The sequence below is a fragment of the Crassostrea angulata genome, chromosome 6 (genome assembly GCF_025612915.1).
Source record: "Crassostrea angulata isolate pt1a10 chromosome 6, ASM2561291v2, whole genome shotgun sequence".
Classification (NCBI taxonomy): domain Eukaryota; kingdom Metazoa; phylum Mollusca; class Bivalvia; order Ostreida; family Ostreidae; genus Magallana; species Magallana angulata.
In genome coordinates, this window is record NC_069116.1 from 8,671,858 (window position 1) to 8,695,566 (window position 23,709).

Genomic DNA, 23,709 nt, shown 5'->3' on the forward strand with positions numbered 1-23,709 from the left:
AAGTAAATTTTTCAAAGTCACCATTTTAGTTCTTCTGATATGTGTTGTTAAAAATTAATTCATAAATCATGTCGACTGCAGCGATCAAGTATTTGAATGTCAATCATTTTCTTCAAAAGTGTTAATATACAACTGCTTAAAATAATTAATTCTCTAGCTTGTACCTAACACTCATATTCAAAAGTAAATTTTTAAAAGTCACCATTTTAGTTCTTCTGATGTGTGTTGTTAAAAATTAATTCATAAATCATGTCGACTGCAGCGATCAATCTTAATTTGAATGTAAAAAGAAAGCTGTATGTAAAACACCTTCTTTCGTGATTAATTTAAAAAAAAAGGCAAGGAATATTTCTAAAATAACTTTTAGGATTTTTTTAGAACATTATTTAAATTCTCAAGGTCCTTTCCCCATGAACGCAGTGCAGTCGTGTGCCGTTTTCGGGTTATACTGACTATTTTCCTTAAAATAAAATCAAAAGCAAACAGTCAAGCATAAATACTACAGCAACATGTTCATCCCCAAAAAATGCATGCGCTTGGACCGATTTATTAATATTAATGTCCAGTTATAACGATTGAGATCCCACAACAACAGACAGCAGCCTCCTTCTACCGATAAATTATAAAATAAATCTACCATGTATTATATATCATTCTCAATAAATTGGCATATCATGACCAGAGTCAGTACTTCAGGTCTTTTTTATTTGTAATGATTGACAATTAGCGTTGATTATTTGAAACAAAATCAACAGCAAGGGAATCAAAAAGAATCTTTTAATTGCAAAGGGAAACGAAGCTTAGATTTTTATATCTTTTTTTAAAAATCGCATTGAGTCTTTGGAAATACCTTTTTCTCATTACATACAGATAGATTTTGAAAATAAAGTGACCAACTGAAGCAGAAGATGATTCTAACTGTATCCATGTATTTTAAGGGATTTCAATTTTGAAGTATTGGGCGGAGTTTTTTGTAAATGAAAAATGATACTTCTGTTATTGAAAGAGAATATTTGAAATAAACGGAAAAGTACGTGTCTCAAGTGCCGGTGTAAAATATGTGTTAACCAAATTCGACATATGCTTCACTTATTGCCCTTAATATAAAAAAAAAAATGAATAAGTTAATTAAATGTAGCACTGTTTGTCAAATGTTTTGCGCCAAACAAGGAACTTTATCTCATTTGGTTAGTTTTTTGGGGTTATCAGGATGAGCAAACTGACATCATATATAACATGTTTAATAGACCAACAAATTACATTACTTCTGTTCAAATAAAGAAAACCGTCCATATTCAATATGAATTTACAGGTAATTAACACGTATCTTCATCATTGTGTTTTATGCCGGTCACAATAAATATTTAATTGGAAATGTTCAACACCTGTGACTACCTCCACATCTTTATTGAAATTATCCTATGATATCCAGTGGTTGAGACGATCCACCATTTTCGATACTGAAATAAATTATTTAATATTATGATTATGACAAATTAAAGTATTATATCTTGATGAATAAAATGGCTAAAGAGATTTTTACTCATCTTTTGAAATACAGTATGTTTATTGGATGATTTTTTTCTTTTAAGAATCATTATAACGGTAGAAGTATCGTCACATCGCTCAGACAGGTAACTTTTTCCAATTAATCATTGCATTCTTTCAAAATGTATTTTTTTAAATATTTAACTTTTAATTCAAGAAGGGTAAAGGAAAAAATTTGAAAAAAAAATAAAACTGAACTTACATGGTCACCAAGCTGTTTTGTAATTTTAATTAGATTTTAATTTACAAAAGTACTATCATGCACTCAAAGTATACTTCATATTATATTAAACATCAAAAGTTAGGTTTTTTGTATATGAATGTTTAACTTAGATTATTTTTTTTAGATGTCAAAAAGGTGATTTTGTAGATTTAGAATGTAACTTCAAATACGCTTGCAAATCTGTAATTTTTTTTTACTAGCAATTGTAAACAAAAAAAAACGAGAAAAAGGATTGGTACTGTAATTGGCTCATGAGATCTGAAAATAATCATACTACCTTTTTTCACAAATAAAATGGTTTTCATGACTACATATTTTATCATTCCACTGCCCAACATGTTGTTCGTCAACGTATTCTTTGAACAACATCTCCAAACAGTCCTCGGTCCCCCCACTGGGTTCATTGACGTTCCAGTTTTTGTATACTAAAAGTTGTCGTGTAGATTGCCATATGAAGTGTCCCTCCCGTTCTATATCATTAGCGTCCAGCCAGAAGTTGTGAATATAGGCTTCTGTATTGAGATAGAGTAGAAAAAAAGTTGGGATTTATTGGTCGCATTTCCGGATATTTTTTCTTTAGTTCGACACTATTTAATTGAAATTGCAATTTCATGGCTCATTTAATACATAATGCTTTAATTATAACCACTTTTCAATTATGGAACGTCTGTCCGTTAAAGAATGAAACAAAAAAACATGTAAAACCATAGGTATCTTCGTTTACAATTTGTAGATAAGAAAAATATATTGCTTTTAAAAAGTGTATATGTTATGCTTTAATAAGCAGATTTACTTACGAGCATATTCTTTAACTATCCCAATCAAAAAGTTATTTTCAGCTTTGTTGTTTACAATTGCTAGATTGCTTGACATTAGACGACATTTTGCCTAGATCGTAAAAAGAGAAGAGAAACTATAAGTGGAGAGAGAGAGAGAGAGAGAGAGAGAGAGAGAGAGAGAGAGTGTGTTAAGTTACATTTGCAGTGGTCCAGGTGGCGTTTTCTCTGCTTGGATAATAACAAGAGTAGCTCCCCTTCACCCATCCTTCTGGACAACAGAACAGATACTGATCTAGGACGAAATAATAATAACTATGCTAATTGTATGCTGATCATTACTGAAACAATATTTTTAGATTGATTTTTAGAAACACATAGTTTACAGGGTATCCCTTTACCTAATAAAAGAGCATAATTTGCTGTCAGTTTAACTCAGGTTATTTAAGAGTTCGATGGTTGTGGTTATTTAAGGACTATGATTATCTCCAAAGACGTAGAGTTTTGCATAATGTAATAAAATACCTCCAAATATAAAACATAAATAATTTGGATTTTTTTTATTTAATAATAATTTAAGGCCAAAGCACCATTTATAAAATTAAAAGATAGATTTGATGCGTTCCTGTGGGACACCCGGGCTCCTTTGGAAATTTTTTTTCAACATCTCCACGATCGATAGTGATGCTGAGTGTTAAAAGATTTATAGAGAGGTCAATGTTGCTTCTCTGTTTTTTTTCTATAAATTCTTTGCAAAACCAACAAAACATGCAAATAGTTGAAAATTAAATAAGAAATGAAATACATAATACTAAATGCAATTGCAAGAACTTGATAAATGTTACCCTTCAGAATCTGAGAAGTATTTAATGTTGCAGATGCATGTTACCCTGTGTGACAACAGACTAAAAATCACCTTATTACATTTAAACATATACATGTTAATTCCAATATTAGTTCGTTTTGTTCAAAAGTACAACTATTAAACTAAAAGGTTTAAGAATCCCGTGCAAAAGAAGATGAAACCTATTACGTTACGTTTCTGTGCGGCTTCACGTGTATTTATAAGGTCTTTTGTTGGTAACGGAAGACCTTTTAGTTAATGCCGTGTTTCTTTTTTCCTATTCTTCTATATTATTACTTTTTTCTTACAAATTTTGTACACGCGAGATCTCGCGATCGGAAACTACACGATCGATTTTCATGAAACTTTGCGATAAAATAGATAATAATCTGAATCTTATTAGAATTATTTTTTATTGATGACGTCAATTCTGCTTTTGAGGTATCGTCATTTTAGCGATTTTTAGAGGGGTATTTTGTCGGCAGTACCCCTCTTAAACTATAGCAGATATAAACTTGAAATTTTCAGTCGAACCTCGCCTGGTCCCAAAAACTGAGACTTAAAAATCTTCATAATTTTTTGACGTTTTCTTTGTTTATCTCTTTTCTGAAAAATATTTTGTTAAAACATGTAATGTAAAAAAATTATATTTAAGAGATCTTTCATTTGATATAAAAAAAAGGGGTTTGCCCATCAAATCAAATTTGGGAAACAAAGGGCTCTCAAGTCTTTCATCTGTAGCCCTTTTCTGAGAGATATTTTGTGAATAGTTATAGAAGCAAATATGTATATATTACAGTTATGTATCCAAGCAATGTAATGATTTTATCATGTGTTACGCAATTATGGGTTTTCAGGGGTCAAACGTCCAAAAATTTGATCACTTATATCTCAGAAATTAAAGGAAGCATATTTGGAAATGCAGTATAGGAGAAAAGATGCTCAAAATGATGTAATAAACAATATACAATCTTCAAAATATTGTTAAACGGCCCTATAAGGAGATAAGGAATCGGTCCCTAAAACGCTATTTCCCATATATCTCAAGAAAGGTAACGAGTTTTTGGATCAAAAGGTGTTTGAAATTAAATGATCTTTATTTGATATCAAGAAAAAGGTGCTTGTCCCTCAAATTAGGGAAACTAAAAGCTTTAAAACTTTTTTTTATCTATAGCCCTTTACTAAGAGATAACTTGTGAAAGGTTAGAGAAGCTAATATGTTTATCTAATAGTTATGCATCCAAGCAATGTATTGATTTTATCATGCGTTACGTAACTTGGGGTTTTAAGGGGCCAAAAGTCCAAACCTTTGATCGCCCATATCTTAGAACGGAAAAGTATTTTGAAATGCAAAAAAGAAAATATGCTTCAAAATGATGTAAAAAATATTATGAAATCTTCAAAATTTCGTTAAACGGTCTCAATAAGGAGGTAAGGGATCGGCCCCTTAAACGTTCTTTCTCATATATTTCAAAAGCGGTAATGAATTTCTAAATACTTGTTGAGCAAAATGTGTTAAGAATTAAATGACCTTTCATTTGTTATCAAGAAAAAGGAATGACCTATGAAATTAGGGGATCAGAGGATTTTAAAGTCTTTTATTTGTAGCCCTTTCTCAGAGATATTTTGTTAAAAGGTTATAAAAGCAAAATTAGGTATAATACGTTTTTATATAGTAACAATGTTATGATTATCTCATATGTTTACCTCGTTAGAGGGTTTAGGGGCTAAAGGTAATAAAGTTTAATCTTTTTCTATCTCGATTGAAAGAAATGAAAGTATTTTAAAGAGCAACGAAAGATAATTTATAAAAACGATAATGAAAAGCATTAGTACTCCACTCCTTTTTCCAAAGTCGATGATGTCATATCACCTTCTAAAAATCGAACGGAAGAACTCCTTATTGCTCGCAACGAGACCGTGTCTAATTTTATTACTTTTTTTTTTTACTGATTCCCAAAATCTTTAAAACTTAACACTTTTAAGCAATTAAATTTTAGATCTAGCATATGAATATGAACACAAGTGCTCCGAACATCGCAATAGAGTTTGGTTGCGCAATGAAATTTGCTAAAATATGCGTGCTCCAGATTGGCGATCGTGTCTTTCTTGTATTTTATAACAATCGCAATGTTATGAAACCACTTATCTAAGGAAACTTTATGATATGTAATGAGAATAACTAAGTTCTAGAGGTCACACGATGCAGATATATTTTTAGCATCTTAATTTTTGAAATTCATGGTTCATACTGAGATTTTAAAGAAACTGCGCCATGCTAAATTAAAGAACTAACATATATGTACATGTATCTGGGTTTTGTGCTGTTTTGACGCCGTATTTGTACTGCAAGGAATGTTTTCTTCAACAAAGTTGATAAAAAATGTTAAATTATCTAATTTTATCAATCTTAGAAAAAAGCCACTTGTAAACTGTTCATTGTCATCCAATATATCAAAAGAGACATCACAAACTGTGTTAACTTCTAATTAGATCTCTAATTTTTTCCTCGTAAATTATCATGCAGGAAAATCATACGAGTAAATATTGACCTTAACAAAGGATCAATATTTATGTAAGACTTTTATTAATTCACAGATTCAGATCTGGAAAACAACGAAGGTCAACAGCATCGATCTCCTGATCATGTTATACGACGATTTCATTCCAAAAAATGTCATGCAAACGTTAAACTTCCTTGTATATCCTCAGAGTTCCTTGGAAAGACTAATGATTAACCAAAGTACCGAAGAACTGACGGGAGTTGATTTTATCGATGTTTATTTATTTTAAATCATTGATATATTATTCTGCATAACAAGTACAGATAGTTTTTAATCTGTATTTGAATTACGCACATTTTTATAATATGAATTTTCGGACTTTTTCGACGGAAGAATGTTGAGAAAAAAACCCATATGATTCCTGTCAAGTAATATTTAAAGATAGAATCAATTCAACCAAACTATGTATCAGTGATAGAAATATTTCTGAAAAATTTATGGATCCTAGCAATATTGAACTCTAGTCTCGTTCAACCAAACCCTCGGCTATCGCTGTTTATCTCCGACAAGCAAGAAAGATTCTCTGATTGTCGGAGATTAACGGAGACAGCCGAGCGTCGAGTTGAACGAGACAATATTAAACTCTGGCGTAAGAATACATAGAACTACAATACCTTTAATGTTCGTACCATTTAAAATCTGACTATTTTTTCAAGGCATTTATAAATAAGTTTCCTTGAAAAACAATGCTTTAGCATACATTATATTGAATTTATCAATTATTTTCAAGAACTAAGTCATGTCAGCGGCGATGATTTGTGCTTTGATCCAAACACTGTTTCACTTTCAGTTTGTCAGAGTAACTTCATTAGAGAATTGATTAAAATCAACTCCCAAAAAATGCATTATAAAGAAGTACAAAAAGTAGCGAACTCGAAAGGTTTATTCTTTTTAAACATGACACATTTAATATGACCTTTTCCCACTTAAAATGTCATATTGCTTTAATGACATATGTCGCTTAAAAGCTTAGCAAAGGGGAAACAGTAACATTTATTTTATTCATTATTTAACTGAAGGTATCTCATTCGCCACGTGTTGATTTCATTGCACACGTGATCACTATATTTAAAATGAATATGGTTTTTTTTTATTTAACCAGCACAAAAAGATATATTATTATTTCATACGTACAAAGCATTCATAAATAAACCCATTTAAATAAAAAAAAGAAACAAGTTTTGGGGAAAAAAATTCATGCGGAATATTTTTACACAAAAACGGTAGAAACATTCAAGCAATTTGATAAAATTTCAGTAAACCTGTCTTTTTATCATACTTCATTCATTATGCACATGTTTAACATTTGATAGGTTTGGAACATATTTTACAAGTTCTATGTGACATGTACACAATTATATCTTTAGAGTGTGATAGACTTTTAGCAGAAAAACATGCAAATATACAGAAAAAGTATGAAATTTTGTAAGCCAAAGTTTGCAAGAAGTATACCTTTGAAGCCCTCAAACTTAAATTTTATATCACTGACTCCCATATTTTATTATGTCAAAATAATAGTGCATACATAATTAGGCAAACTGAATCTAATTTTTAAAATTCTTGATATTCAAAAAGTTCTTATTACAAATCAAAGTGTCACTATTAAAAGTGCAAAAAGGTCACGAAGAAAAATGTACATGTATGCTGCGTCAGCCATAATGTTTTTGTAATCACTACATGTATAATCCGTCTGATTAATATGCATGATTGAATACAGTATTTAATGAAATAAATCTGCTTAATAAAAATATACTAGCAACAAGTGTCAGTCGGGCTGAAATTGCATATTAGGTGCAAAAAGGTTTAATTAAATGCATCATAACTCAGAGGGCTGAAAACTGCCCCCTCCCCCCCCCCCCTCATTTTCTTTGTAATTTTTAAATGTTTCGTCAACAGATTTCAGTCATATACTAAACAAGAGTTTCTTGTTACAACAACTTTGAGGAGTGGGATACCTTGGGGCCAGTCGTAATGATGATAAGATAGACACTACGAACACATTCATTCAGCATGAACCTGCTCCAGTTTTCTTCATGATAATTTTGCACTGACAGTTCGTTTTTTTCCCCCTAATAAATATAGAAACTCTTTCAATATCAATTAATGTCTCTAAAATTTAGTTAACATTATAGACACTGAAAATCGTTGTTTAAGGGGGTGACTCTTAGATAAAGTTGCATGTAAAATATAGGCACAAAATACTCCATTCAATTAATAAAGTCCAAAACGTTATACGCTTTTCCTCAAGAATTTGACATTTTTATTTATTTAAATCGATTCTATCATTAAATGGGGCTTTCATTCTATGCTTATTAAACAAATTTAAAGTTAGTTATCTGACATTAATAAAACAAGAGTATTGCATAAGCAATACAAGTCCACTACCGTACGAAACATACAACTATTTAAAATATACAATATATGTATATTCTGCTCTAGACCATAAACGAACTATAACTCAAAATTTTACTCTAAATGCATGAAACATATTTTCTTTGTGATTTACCTGTTTAATTAAAGGTAATATTCGACAAGTTTTACTTTATTGACAAGTTTTACTTTAATGCTCCGAATAAAACCTTTAACAGTCGAAACCCGATAACAAACCCATTTGTAACATAATAAAATATACTGACAATAACATGTCCAACACAGTACTTGGATACTATTTTACAGAACTTATTTGTTTGTTACAAATCGAGTCCGATAACAAACCCGATTATTGAAGAAATTGGAATATAAAAAAATAATTTTGTCGAAAATATGTCTACCAGATGCTACAAAGGTGTAAACTTGATCTGCAGTTTGATAATCATTTTGAAGCTGTTCGGCAAGTTTCATTTTATTCCTCAAACGCATAAACAAACAAGAGGCCCAGGGGCCACATCGCTCACCTGAGCAACAATTGCCTTAATTCTGATCAAATTAGCATTACAGTATCAAAATATCTTGACAACTGAGTACAGTAGATCTTGCTAAAAAAAATTGAAAATCTGCCAATTTTTATCCACCTTTTATTTTTTGGTAAATACCAAGCCCCTTTTGTTGTTGTACCTCTAAGATTTTTCTCTATTCCTATATATCCCCCCCCCCCATTTCGTGGCCCCACTATTCTCCAGGGAATCATGGTTTCATCAAACTTAAATCTTACTTTAATCTCATAACCTGTGCTTTCACACTAAGTACTGAGTTTTGGATCAAAAACTTTCCCAGAATATTTTTAAAGATTTTCTCTATATCTTCCTATGTAAAAATTCAAACCGCCATCACGGTCCCGCCCTACCAATAGGGACTGTGATTTTGCAAACTTGAATTTACACTACCCGAGGATGCCTCTACACAAGTTTAACCTTTCCTGGCCAAATAGTTTTTAAAAAGAAGATTTTGAAAGATTTTCTCTATATATTCCTATTTAAAATTCCATCCCCCATTGTGGCCTCACCCCTGGACTATTATTTAAACAAACTTGACTCTATATGATCTGGGGATGCCTCCACTCAAATTTGGGCTTTCCTGGCCTAATACTTTTGAGAAGAAGACTTTTAAAGATTTTCTCTATATATAAAAATGTATCCCCCATTGTGGCCCCGCCCTACCCCCAGGGATCATGATTTAAACAAACTTGAATCTACATTATCTGAAGATGGTTACACGCCAATTTGAGATTTCTTGGCCAAATAGTTATTAAAAGAAATATTTTAAAAGATTTTCTCTATATACTCTTATGTAAAAATTGATCCCCCAATTGTGGCCCCACCCTACCCCTGGGGACTATGATTTGAAGAAACGTGAATCTATACTACCTAAAGATGCTTCCATTTTAATTTGAGCTTTTCTGGCCTAATAGTTTTTGAGAAGAAGATTTTTAAAGATTGTCTCTATATATTCCTATGTAAAACTTGATCCCCCAATTGTGGCCCCACCCTACCCCCGGGGACCATGATTTGAAAAATTTTGAATCTATACTTCCTGAGGATGCTTCCATTTAAATTTGAGCTTTTCTGGCCTAATAGTTTTTGAGAAGAAGATTTTTAAAGATTTTCTCTATATATTCTTATGTAAAACTTGATCCCCCAATTGTGGCCCCATCCTACCCCCGGGGACCATGATTTGAACAAACCTTGAATCTATACTTCCTGAGCATGCTTCCAATTTAATTTGAGCTTTTCTGGCCTAATAGTTTTTGAAAAGAAGATTCTTAAAGATTTTCTCTATATATTCCTTTGTAAAACTTGATCCCCCAATTGTGGCCCCACCCTACCCCCGGGGACCATGATTTGAAAATTTTTGAATCTACACTTCGTGAGGATGCTTCCATTCAAATTTGAGCTTTTCTGGCCGAATAGTTTTTGAGAAGAAAATTTTTTAAGATTTTCTCCATATATTCCTATGTACAACTTGATCCCCCAATTGTGGCCCCCACCCTACCCCCGGAAACCATGATTTGAACAAACTTGAATCTACACTACCTGAGGATGCCTCCACACAAGTTTAGGCCTTTCCGGCTGAATAGTTTTTGAGAAGAAGATTTTTTAAAACTACCAACAAATTTTTAATAATTCTCAATTATCTCCCCTTTAAAAAGGGCGTGGCACTTCATTTGAAAAAACTTGAATCCCCTTTACCTAGTGGTGATTTGTGCCAAATTTGGTTGAAATCTGTCCAGTGGTTCTTGAGAAGAAGATGAAAATGTGAAAAGTTAACAACGACGACGACGACGACGACAACGACGACAACGACAACGGACAAATTGTGATCAGAAAAGTTCACTTGAGCCTTTGGCTCAGGTGAGCTAAAAAGGGTTTAAAAATGAAGGGGACAGACAGACTGACGGACGCAGAGGAAAGCTGTAGTCCCCTCCGGTCACAGGGCGAAAAACAATGATCTTTAAGCAAGTCCTTAAAGGTGGCTTAAAGGAGATACAATCTTTAAGCCACCTTTAAGTCACCTTTAAGCTGAGATTGTGCCATTAAACACATATCGCTATCATCAACACCGCTCCGATGGACACAGATTGCCGTTATAAAATTCTTTATAATTTTTTTTTTCAAAATTATTGTAGGGGTGAGCGCAGTCTCTGTATCTTAATTTGTGTATGAAATTATATCTAATTATGTTTGTTTCCTATTATAAATTAATCGGTGAAATCTCTCTCTCTCTCTCTCTCTCTCTCTCTCTCTCTCTCTCTCTCTCTCTCTCTCTCTCTCTCTCTCTCTCTCTCTTAGTTCATCCGGTTATTCAAAATAAAGATAATGTACTAAAACTGCATGATTTAATTTAATAATCGGTTGAAGGTATGTATTTTTTCCAATTTTAATTATTTCTAGGTCTAATTCTAGATCTGCTAGATACATGTTAAAGATGAAAATACTCTCAACTGCCTTTGTTATATCGGGCAGGATATTACTGCTTTGTTTGTCTAGACATAGTTTTGTTCGTTTGTGTATATCTAATTAGAGTCTATTGTTTGTCCAACTTAAGAAAACCCCTGGAACTAACACAGAATATACAAGATAAACACAACAGTTGTGTCTTGTGCCCAGGTGCATGTTTGTGTATATCTAATTAGAGTCTATTGTTTGTCCAACTTAAGAAAACCCCTGGAACTAACACAGAATATACAAGATATATACAACAGGTGGGTCGTGTGCCCAGGTGCATGTTTGTGTATATCTAATTAGAGTCTATTGTTTGTCCAACTTAAGAAAACCCCTGGAACTAACACAGAATATACAAGATATATACAACAGGTGGGTCGTGTGCCCAGGTGCAAGTCAGTGTTTCTAAAGGCGTTGAATCTTAGTATGTACGTGTATAAGATAATTCTAGTGAATAAAAGTTTATTTACATTTGTAATTCATTTTCAAAGAATTATTTCCCAACTCTGTGTTTTAAAAATGTTACGTCTACAAATTAAATATACATGTATGAAAGAGTAAAATCTAGAGGCTAATTAATTCCTGTACCGGTGATCATAAATAGGGGTTAATTGTTTCAATATATGTATAAGAGTAAATATATCACATACCCGGCCTGGTACATCATACAAGTGTATGTACAAGTATATGTATACATCATTTGCAAATTCCACATGCAGTAAATACGTCACCCGTTATTGGTAATATTGTCTGTTATAGAAATGATAGTCTAAAAATCATGTATACAAGTAAATGTTTAAACATACTGGAACGGCGCCGTGATCATGAAAACCGGGAAAATTGCGTAGAACTAATACCCTAATAGTTTCAATGCATTTAATAAAAGAAATGATTTCATCTTCTTCCTTGCATTTCATTTAGCTGTGAATAAGATGAACGTTTATCTACTCGTTTTACATTTATTCACTAAATAGGCCTAACGGTTTCCATTATGGTATAATATATTTTTTTTCACTGAAGACCAAGTTCCGTATTTCATTCTAAATATATGCATGCATGTAATTTATAAATTAGATATAATTGATTGTTACAATTTGAATGGAAGTCAAAATCTTTTCAAGTAAAAAATACACATTGAATACATTGATTCAATATCCACTGACATATAGAATATAAAAACCTCCCTATACTTGTAAGTAGCCGTGGCGCAGAGGTAGCGAGGTGATGCTGGTAAACGAAGGGTCCCGGGTTCAATCCTCGTCTACGGCGTTTTGATTATTTTTTTTTCATTTTATTTTCTAGAACAAAAACCGTTTTTAATACTTTTCTATCATTATCATATAGTTAATATATTTTGTTGGTAAATTAAGCCACAATATTGAATTAAAAGATTTTTTAATGGCTTAAAGGTGGCTTAAAGGTAGCTTAAAGTAGCTTAAAGAAGTTTGGACATTAAGGACCTATAAGTTGTCCTTAAAGGTGGCTTAAAGGTGGCTTAAAGATAGTCTTTAAGCTGCCTTTAAGCCATCTTTACGCTTTCTTTAAGCCATCTTTAAGCAACACATATAGCTTAAAGGTAGCTCAAAGGTGGCTTAAAGATCGTCTTTAAGCTACCTTTAAGCATCTTTAAGCTATCTTTAAGGAGAACTTAAAGATGGTCATTCATCCTGTGAGTGAAACCGGTAGGGGATTATCAAAAGCCATATGAGCTGAAAATGCCTTCTTTTCAATAATGAACAGAATAATGTTGTCATTCCCTTTTTGTTAATCCTTGACCTTACTGTATCGTACGTTCATGTTGGTGACCGTTAGGCCATTTGGGATTTAGTTTACAAAACGCTTGTTGTTGCATTACGCATTTGTTATCTTAAACTCATTTAGTACTTTAAACAGTTGTCATCTTGCCAAAATTAATACACGTAAAACTTATCTATCTTTTATTACTCCTTGATTCAAATCGTCTCCATTTTATTTAACTTATATGAAGTCAATTAGTTATCCATGAATAAGAAATTTATTTGCTTATGTGGGTTCAGAACATTAATTCTGTTCAACTTACCGCACTTAATATTTATAATTAAATTATGATATAAATTAATGTCATGAACATCAATTAATTAACATTGGTATGTTATGACTTCTTTAAATCAACTGAAAAGAGTTGCCCTACAAATCAAGGAATGACATTTGCGCACGAGCAAAAAACTAGTTAAACGATCTTAACGATTATCTCTCTGACGCATATTTTGTACAGAATTAACATTATGTCGTTTAGTTAACTAAAGTCCCTTTCACAATTGGCGCACGAACAATTTACAACACTTTGCGATCGAATTTTTGAGCTTCGTGCGAGCTATCGCCTACGTTGCACGAGCTCTCGCATTCGTTGCATGCGTTTTTGTGGTCGCGGTCAAAATAGTGGGCATGCACACTATTCAGACGCGACCAAATGCGATCCTAATTATTGCAATGCAACGCATTAGTACGAACGTTTTTAAACGTTTTTTTGTACTTGCAAGACAATATCTATCAGGTTAAATCATTGCCAAGCCCATTTATTACGTAATAAGGGATTTTTTGGGACAAATTACTTAAACTTTGACGCAATATATCTAGAGAAGAAGACATATTTTGTTAAGCATTGTAGAAGAGAAAATGTCTGCATTGATGATTTTAATTGATTCCACTAATCAAAAGACCAATGCCTGTCCCCATTAAGGATCTAGAGGGCTGGCCCCTAATATATTTCAATCATTTGTATTTAAAAAATGAACAACAATTTTAAATACGTGTAAGAGCAAAAAATGTTGGTATTTGTTGGTATTTGAATGAACTCAAGAAAAAGGGGCTGGCTCCTTGAATTATGGACCAAGACACTCGTAAAGTCTTTTACATATACCTTAAAAACGAAAGATTTGGTAATTCATTATAGAAACAAAGTTGTTGATCGTAACAATATCAGTTTGTGAAACTCATTGCAACACCCATTGATTACGTAGTTAGGGATTTTAGGGGACTAAAATCTTATATCTTTAATGTACTAAAATCTTAAATCTTTAATGTGCTGTATGTGAAAAAGCAAAACACTTTGTTAAGCTTTTTAAAGGATATTGACAATCGTATACAGTATCTAAAAGGGAGTGGTTGAGGGGGGAATTGTGAAATTCCATTGATATTTTAATCGTATCGTTTAAAAACTGAACGGAAGACCTACTCGTTACTTGTAACGAGATCGTATCTAGTTTTTATTCCCTTTGTCATTGATGAAATTATTTTTCCCTAAACATGAGTCTTACATTTTACTGACGGTCGATGGACATACAACTACCAGCAGGGTGAACTCATGGAGGAATGCTTCATACGAAGCAAACTTTTCTTAGCAAAATGCGTTCCTCCTATAAATTTTTTAACATTATTATAGTTAAAAAATATATTTTTGATCACCCTTCATCAACCATTATTCCAAGTTCTATCTAATGTAGAATGCTATAACCTTTTATAGCGGATGCGAAATTCTTTTTTAATTCTGTTTTTTTTTTTCGATTTTAATTGGAAATATGCTAATAAAATTGATGACAGTAATCACACTTGAATTCTAGTTTTGTTATTTTTTTTTGTGAGTGTGCATTTTGAGATACCGTTTGAATGATAATATAGCTTCATCCTGCAGGGGGGGGGGGGGGGGGGGGAAACCGCAGAAAACTTTTAATTATGAAGTCTGTCAGATCATCGTCTTTATAATTTATATTTTAAGAGCTGCAAAGGTTAAAAGACATTAGTTTTCAATGCTACCTCATTTAGCAAAACTTAACACACCTATTCATCATTTCTTTCTACTTCGTTTGAATAATTTGAATAATGACTACAGGTCGTGACATAGATGCTCTAGAAAATTCATCAGCACAACATAAATTTTAGATGCTGGCTATGCATTATTCATGCTGTTGCTTGCATAAAGTTTCTGGATCTGAAAGTTTTGATTATTGTTATCACATGACATTCTTTGGAAAACCAAAATATATTGTCCGAACAAATAACTCCTAATTCGTCCGAACAAATAACTTATTCGTTCAAGTAAATCGTAATTCGTTCGAACAAATAACTTAGTCGTCTGAACAAATAGCTAATTCGTCCGAACAAACGCTAATTCGTCCAAACAAATCCTAATTTGTCTAAACAACCAACTAATTTGTCTGAACAAATCCTAATTCGTCCGAACAAATATTAAATTCTTCAAAGCATATAACTTATTTGCCCGAACAATTCGTAATCTCCGAACAAATAACTTATTCGCCCGAACATATTGCTAATTCGTCTGAACAAATCTTAATTCGTCCGAACAAATTTGATTTATTTATTTTTTCATCTGGTCCCTCCACACTGCCGTCATAACTGTCATACGCTAATCAAAAAGCCAATTCCATTTAGAGGTGGGGTTACTCCAGGAGCACTTGTACAACCCAACACTTATTCATATTTTTATGAGTAGATAGAAATACTTATATATCATAGGGAATGTATTTTAACAGTTTCAAGAACAAAATGACAATAACAAATTGCCAACCATCTAAAAAATCTATTTAGCGAAATACAAATTAAAAGCAGAGCAACACGGACCCTCTAAAAAAGATTGAGATTGGATCAGGTGCCTAGTAGGAGTAAGCATCCCCTGTCCTACGGTCGCTCGCCATTTTTTCTTTCTTTCTTTCTTTTTTGTGTCAGAATCATTCTTATTATCCTTAGAGGATTATAGCTTCATATCAGTTATATATCTAACATCTCAAGAATTGTTAATGCCGAACGGCTGACAAACGTAAATTACAATAGGACAAATAAATGAATAAGGTGCGACTTAGAGGATTATTGCTTCATATCAGTTACATATTAAACATCTCAAGAATTGTTAACGAACGGCTGACAAACGTAAATTACAATAGGACAAATAAATGAACAAGGTGACCTTGACACTCTTCGTCTGTCCTTACTTTAGTTTAACAAATTCAAACCTTGCGTCTGATCACGGAACCTTTTCAAATGAGAGCATTAGACAGACACGATATATATATTTAGCACGATTTGATTAACATATATTTAACCTTACCTTCTCCGGAATTAATTATAATCTATCAGTATATTTTGAATAATTCAAGGGCATCCGTAGAAATCGTTAAAACTCTCGTCGAATCGTCTCGCTTACATCAAAATATTAAAAAATGACCACTATGATGGCATACTTTACACGAAGTTAAGCAACGAGGGATCATAGTTTTTACAGTTCCTTCTTAACCGTTATATGTCTGAGAAGAGAGATAGTGTAACGTTCTATAAAGATTCTATATAATTCGTGTGCCCCCAAAGTCCAGACATCATCAATATTTGAAACATGTTTGAAACAGTTATCTCGCGACTTCGGTTTGATTTCTAAGTTCCTTACCGGACCATCGCAGCCATGTCCAACAACAAAAAGGATCGTACATAAAGGCCAGATATCTAGCTTATAAAAAAATCTTACTATATTACAAACTGCAGGCAAGTATGAAAGACGAATATGGCCAAATATAAAAAAAAATCTCGTAATTAAAATATCTCGTAATTAAAAGATCTCGTTATTACGAAATAAGATCAAGTTATTACGACTCAACATAAAAACAAACACAAAAAAGTGCCAGGGTAAATATTAATCAACTTCACATATTGCTTTAAAAATTTTTTTAAAGCATCTTCAACAAAATATGGTGTTCCGATAAGTTCCTCGCCTCTTCACAAAAATCGTACCGTCGCAGAGATGCGAGTTTGATTGCAAGGCGAAGATGCAATGGCGAAAAAGCAAAAGTGCGTAGATGCAGCGGAGAAATATGCATTTTTTTTACACTTGAAATGTTCGCTTTTGGATATTTTCTGCACCCTTGCACTTTCACTATCCCAATTTTGAATCTTCGCAATAAATGCGAAAGTGCAAGTAGCCCATCGCAACATCATTTAAACGGTGCTCACCGCAGGCACTGTTGTAAAACTGTTTGAGTCTTTTAACCAACAGTGTATTTTAGTTTAAAGTTGCTATTTTTGTGTTGTCGTCGTGTGAGTATAGAAATTCCATAAAAGTTCATTCCAAAATACGACTGAAGAAAATTGGATTAAAAAGAGCCAAGAAAATGGTTTTGCCTGCAATCAGTTCTAATACTATTCGTAAAATGGAAAAAGCATTTAGGATATCTTGTTCCACATTTTGTTATGTCTATATTTTTACTGTTTATAGGAAATATTGTTCGTAACGATGGAGACATGACTGCTCTGAAAAAATTAAACTTCAAGGACGAGATATATTGCTTTAAAAGTTCGCATGTTTTCTCTCAGATTAAATTTACTTGTCCAAATTTCTTCGATACCTCGGTCAACAACGTAGAATATCATCTCTCAAGTGATCTAAGGGAACCATTAGAATATAGGTATTTTATATTCATGATGTGAACAATACCCGAACACAGTTCTCATTAAGCTTTGAAAAAACATCTCGAAAAAAAGTATTAGAATTATTTCGAAATCAATTGTTTAAAGTTAATATGTGCACAAAACTATTTTCTAAGGAATAATTTACCAAATTATATTAATGGCTATTAATGTGGGTCTGGTCCTATTTTAAGTAGTTATATCGGCGATGAACTATCTATGACCCTTTTAGATAAAAAAAAAATAGTTTGGACATTCAAAAGAAGCTCTTTAACACTTATAAGGAGAAAAAAAAAACTACTAGTAATTATCAACATTGAGCTTGGTGATAATATTGTGATAATACCGCAGTAATTTCAAGGTTTGTTTTTTTGCATTTAAAAGGAAACTTTCAATAACCTCTATAGCTGTCACATGGGATGTGTCTCAAGTATCAAATTACCTCCCCAGTATTCCCTCCCCCTTTATTGTATTGTGACTACACTACAGTTTTTAGTACGGAGATAATTATTTTGGGGCAAGTGAAGAATAGCACAATGCATATCTACATGACCAGGGATTTCAGGAGTAGATATACAAAAGGATTCCACGAGGAACTTGATATATTGTTCTTGAGAATGGAATGGCTATTATAGTAATCCAGTTTTAATACGAACAAATTATGCGCACAAGCCTAAGAATAAAATCTTATCGTTCTTAGGAAATGAATGCCTTTGTATTGACATCCATGATGTTGTTAACATTTCAATATAAGGTGTTAGAACTAAATATATAAGCAGTCACCTGTAAGTAATTTTAAGGCACACATAATGAAACTATAAACACGTGGACTTCATGGTATTAAATATCTTTTACTTACCAAAGTTTGTTAAAAAGAAGTACAAAAAGTAGAATCCATTGCGCCACATGATTAAAGATAAATGTGAACAAACATCAGGTGGTTACAATCCTTAAAAATGATAAGAATCGTACTGGGGAATCGGTTTAATTCATTGTGGCGATTTTTTTTTATCTAAAGTAATCTTTATAATTTCCAACAACTATCGAAAGGTCCTTTGATGGAAATGAGGATTACAACATTAAAAGTCTTAATAAAGGATAGTAAAACCACAGACGGCAGTTTTGTCTTGGCCAGTGTTGACCTTTTTTTCGTCGGCCGACCAATTTTGTGTCCGTTTAGCATATTTATAATTTTTTTTTTTTTTTGCGCTGGTAGTAGTAACAGTCGTTGTAAAGTCCGTCGAACAATCTCCGATCGTTGTCCGAGCATCGACAGACATGTTTTATGTCGATTTGGACAAATCGACTGATGGACGACCAATCGTATATGGATTACATTAAACAATTACCGTCTCTCTGTCAATAAACGGCGGCCAGACGGACGACGCCATGCCGGCGACTTTTTTATCAATAAATTAATGAAATGACCACGTGGTTACTACTGATTGTTTTCCCTCAGACAAAATGTCACATTCTCATTACACTTTACTGCCGGAGTCTTGTAAGAACTAATATTCGGCAATATGGCCGACTCTTTGCTTACTCGTATCGACAGTTCAAAATATTTCATACATAACTGCGTTTTAAAATATTTGGAGTAGGTGATCTTTGAAATTACTTTTGAGCAGTTTTCGTTTTAAGAATGACGGACCTTGCTGTTATCTAACATGCTGAAATACGTTTTTCAACATTACTAAAAATGCACAAATTTTGTTACGGGATGTCAAAGCTTTGTATAAGCATCTACATAGATTATTTAATAGTAGAGAGTTTGAGCTAGTGAACAAATAATTTACATTCCGATTCGCATCAATACTCATATCGAAAAATTATAGTAAAACAATCCCTGTGCATTGAATATATTTAAATAAAATATTAAAATATTTTATTTAAAATAAAATGTACAGCAAACTCTTATAGTTTGTTCATAGCTTTCATTAATCAACTTTGAAGTGATCTACAAAGCGTTTTTCCTAGACTTTGCGCAGTACTTCTCATGAATAATTGAAGAAAAATAACGTCACGTTGCACTTTGACAGGAGCCCCCATAAAAACAAATTCGATGTAATGGTCATTTTATAAAATGATATTAATTCAAAATCATCATTTAAGTATCATATTTCAATTTTGATAAAAATTCTATTGCAGAATTATTTTTTCTCTTACAAGAACGCTTTTCCCTATCATGTTTAATTGAAAAATTGAAAAACACACGATTTTTGTAACAGTCCCTACTAAAAGTCTAATTCGATTTTCATTATATTTTTTTTTTTATTGATTTTAAGTAACTCCAAGTAAGTCTTTAGTAACTCCAACTCATATAAAGTTTTGTAAAAATCACTATTGAAGAATTAAGTGAATTGACGTCACATTGGTGCTGTTGTGTTTAGAGCAGAATAAAATGCTTACAAAACACCTATACACTCTGCAACGATTTCAGAAAGATTTTAATGCCTTATCAGAAATGTTCTGACTTTCCCATAGCGAAGCGTCGTTTGCTAATGACAAAATCGGATTAAGGTGAGCAACCTAATTGCATTGGTATGTCTGTATTATAATATATAATGGAATGTAATTTAATGGGCTAACACCACTAAACCCCGCATAACCTTCACACCAAATTTAAGGATATTTTTCCAACAAAGAAGTATCAGCGGTTGACCAGTGCAGACGTCCTTAGTCGTGTACTCAAAATGATAATTAGAGCTTATTAGCACCTTTAAGGTGAAAGACCTTTTGTATTCCTGTTCTTACTTTCCCCCTTATTTTACGACATGAACATATTTTTAAAAGGCAAGATTTCACTTTTTTATCTCTTGATAAAGCTCTTATAGAAAACCGTTGATACGCAGATTTTGGATTGAGGTATATCTTATGTACATGTATAATTGTATTTCTATTTTTCTCGGGAAAGATTATATATATATATATATATATATATATATATATATATATATATATATATATATATATATATATATATATATATATATATATATATATATATAAACAGTTTTATTCTCTACCTAAATGGTTATCAAAAGTTATGAGACTCAACGACCCTTTGCCTGAGAATTCTATGAACTTGCAATGTACAAAGGCATTGTTCCTGGAAAAGGAAATTCTTATTATCGCTATTTCTCTGAAATCATATAATAGAGACTTCCTGGCATTGTCCGTGTTTAAAGACAACTCTGTGTGTGTGTGTGGGTGGGTGGGTGGGTGCGTGATTTATTCTTAACTTTACAGTCTTGCATGATCGTTGCGGGATAGAAGACACATATTAAGTATACACGGCGCTTATATATGCATTTTCTTTCAGCAATCTGTCCGTAATGTCATCTCATCAAAGTGTTATCATAATTTATTGCAAAAAGTTACTCATATCAGGAACTTTTGTTGTATCTTCAATCATAATGCATGCACTTTTTCAGTTATGCATTTTAAAAAATATGGAATAAAAGGTAATCATAATGGAATAAAGATGATTATTTGAGGTCATTTAATCTATATAATCTGCATTGAATCATGGTATCTTAACAAAATAATGATATATTTATAATAATTCTTATAAATTTTCAGAATATGAATTCATGGAACAGCGAAAATTCCTTCTATAGACGATTTTTGGGTCTTTAAAAGCTTCAATGATAGCCCTTTAAAATTCAAATGCAGCAACTGACCTGCAATGGACCTAAAACCTTACACCAGTACATTTATCTATCGATAAGAAGTTAAACCATTAAAACACATTTTAAAAAACCTACCTTTTCTAGAGATTCGTTAGAAGTATTCGGTAATTTGCAAAGTTCCACACGGCATTTTGTTTCATGTGACTATAAATAAGCTTTCACGTGCTTGGCCTTGAATGATGAGAATGTCTTATGAACATGGTTCAGGATCTAACAGTAACTGTTGATATATATATCTATACATATAGATGTATCAAAATATACATTGTAAAATGCATAGATTCTTGGTCTACGAGTCAAGAGTTTTAGCAACAAAAATCTGTTTACTAAAAAGGGTTTTATATTTTAATCATATTAGTAGTGATTTAAATTATCGCATGTGTCATGCCCTTTTGACTACATAATTTAGCTTTATTGCACATTTGAAGTTGGAGAAATCCACAGGGGCCAAGCCCGTTTTAACATTAATTTCAATGTAACCATAAATATAGAAAGGGGTCGAACTCTGACTCAAATAAAAAACTACCAGCTCGCTTCAAAAGGCTAATAGATCAATTAATTTTTAAAACACTCGCATTATGCATGTATTTTTCGGAAAAGTAATGTCTGAGATACACTCATGCCGAATTTCAAGTTGATGGGTCTTAAAATAGCGGAGATATACGTCATTATTCTCTCGAAGTCGCCAGTTTATTTTTACTCCGACATTTACCGGTCCAGGGCTCACGATGGGATTTTGCCTCTGACAACAGCAGTATTGCAACAAGTCGAGAAACCTTTGCACTAATCTTATAAAATCTTACATCAAATGCACGCTACTTACATTCAAAAACTCCGATAAAATTCCTTAAATACTCCCCATACTGAACTTTTTTTCTGCAACCACATTGACCTCTGACAGGGCCAGCCATTTTGACGTCTTCGAGAAAGACTGATTTTGATTGGACCATCAGGAATATTAACCAATGAAATTGAGTTTAACTTTAGCTATCACAATGGCCGGTCTGGTCAGAAGTTGATGTGGCTGCAGAATAAAAGTTCAGTTTGGAGAGTATTTAAGGAATTTTATCGGAATTTAAGGATGTAAGTAGCATGCACTTGATGCGAGATTTTCAAAGATTGGTGCGAATGTTTCTCGACTTGTTGCAATACTGCTGTTGTCAGAGGCAAAATCCCATCGTGAGCCCTGGACCGGTAAATGTCGGAGTAAAAATAAACTGGCGACTTCGAGAGAATAATGACGTATATCTCCGCTATTTTAAGACCCATCAACATGAAATTCGGCATGAATGTATCTCAGACATTATTTTTCCGAAAAATACATGCATATTGCGATTGTTTTAAAAAATAATTGATTTATTAGGCTTTTGAAGCGAGCTGGTAGTTTTTTTATTTGGGTCAGAGTTCGACCCCTTTCTTTATTTATGGTTACATTGAAATTAATGTTAAAACGGGCTTGGCCCCTGTGGAGAAATCGTATTCACAGGAGGCCGACATAAGGTAGAAATCTCTAGTATCTGATACCAAAAAATTTAATTATTTTGACGTCACACCATCCAGCTATTCCGGTTTGGTCTACATAAACAATGTACACAGTGCTCTGAATAAAATGCAGGTTTATGCCTTTATTTTACTCAAGTAATCGACTAAACAAAATAGATAATGTTTAGGTTCACATGTCAATCTACAGAATAAGTACATGTATGCATAAATATATGCATTATCATTTTTAAAAAATGACAGCTGTTAACCTGCTGTCCTTCACAGCTGAAAATGACGTCAAGTAAATTTTTATTCCAAGTCAAGTTCTTTGCTAACTGAATAAGAATGTTATAACTGTAATCTGGATGCTTTAAAGTCGGAATTACAATGTCGAAATAACGACTTCAAAATTTTTTTTGGCATCTGTTGACAATTTGAGCAACTACGCAGATATACCGCCATTGACATACCTCCGCTTTTAGATTTCAATGAACATGCACCGTTTGACGTTGGTTTGTAATTTTGTGGAAAGTCAAAGATTAAAGAGCAGTCTCAAATCGATATTGTTCAAATTTTCCAAAGTTTGTCATTTAGAGCAATATCATGATTTGCTAATAGTGATCAAAGACGCTCCCAAGCTAATTTTGTAAATGACAAATGGGAGCTATGTCACCATACACTGTATGTACAGCGCTACACGCTTGTCTCCTTACATACAGCCATAAAACATTAAGGTGCAAGCAAAACGTACACAC

At 32.6% G+C, this 23,709-nt stretch overlaps 1 protein-coding gene across 1 annotated transcript; it reads right to left on the reverse strand.

Moving 5' to 3' along the window:
- Positions 1-1,225: 1,225 nt before the first annotated feature.
- On the reverse strand, positions 1,226-18,788 carry LOC128186505 (perlucin-like). Its single transcript, XM_052856294.1, has 5 exons — positions 18,640-18,788; positions 2,748-2,842; positions 2,569-2,659; positions 2,049-2,283; positions 1,226-1,460 (listed from the first exon to the last, which is right to left on the reverse strand). Exons 1-5 carry the CDS (start codon positions 18,686-18,688, stop codon positions 1,415-1,417), a joined length of 516 nt encoding a protein of 171 aa, XP_052712254.1. The 5' UTR covers positions 18,689-18,788; the 3' UTR covers positions 1,226-1,414.
- Between the last annotated feature and the right edge of the window lie 4,921 nt (positions 18,789-23,709).

Bases quoted from the DNA above. Each gene is read 5' to 3' on its own strand.
- LOC128186505 (XM_052856294.1), bottom strand. From the start codon at position 18,688: ATGTGGCGCAATGGATTCTACTTTTTGTACTTCTTTTTAACAAACTTT. The intron at 2,284-2,568 runs GTAAGTAAATCT...ATCTCAATACAG, and splicing joins GATAGTTAAAGAATATGCTC to AAGCCTATATTCACAACTTC. The intron at 1,461-2,048 runs GTAGTATGATTA...AATTTATTTCAG, and splicing joins CATTTTATTTGTGAAAAAAG to TATCGAAAATGGTGGATCGT.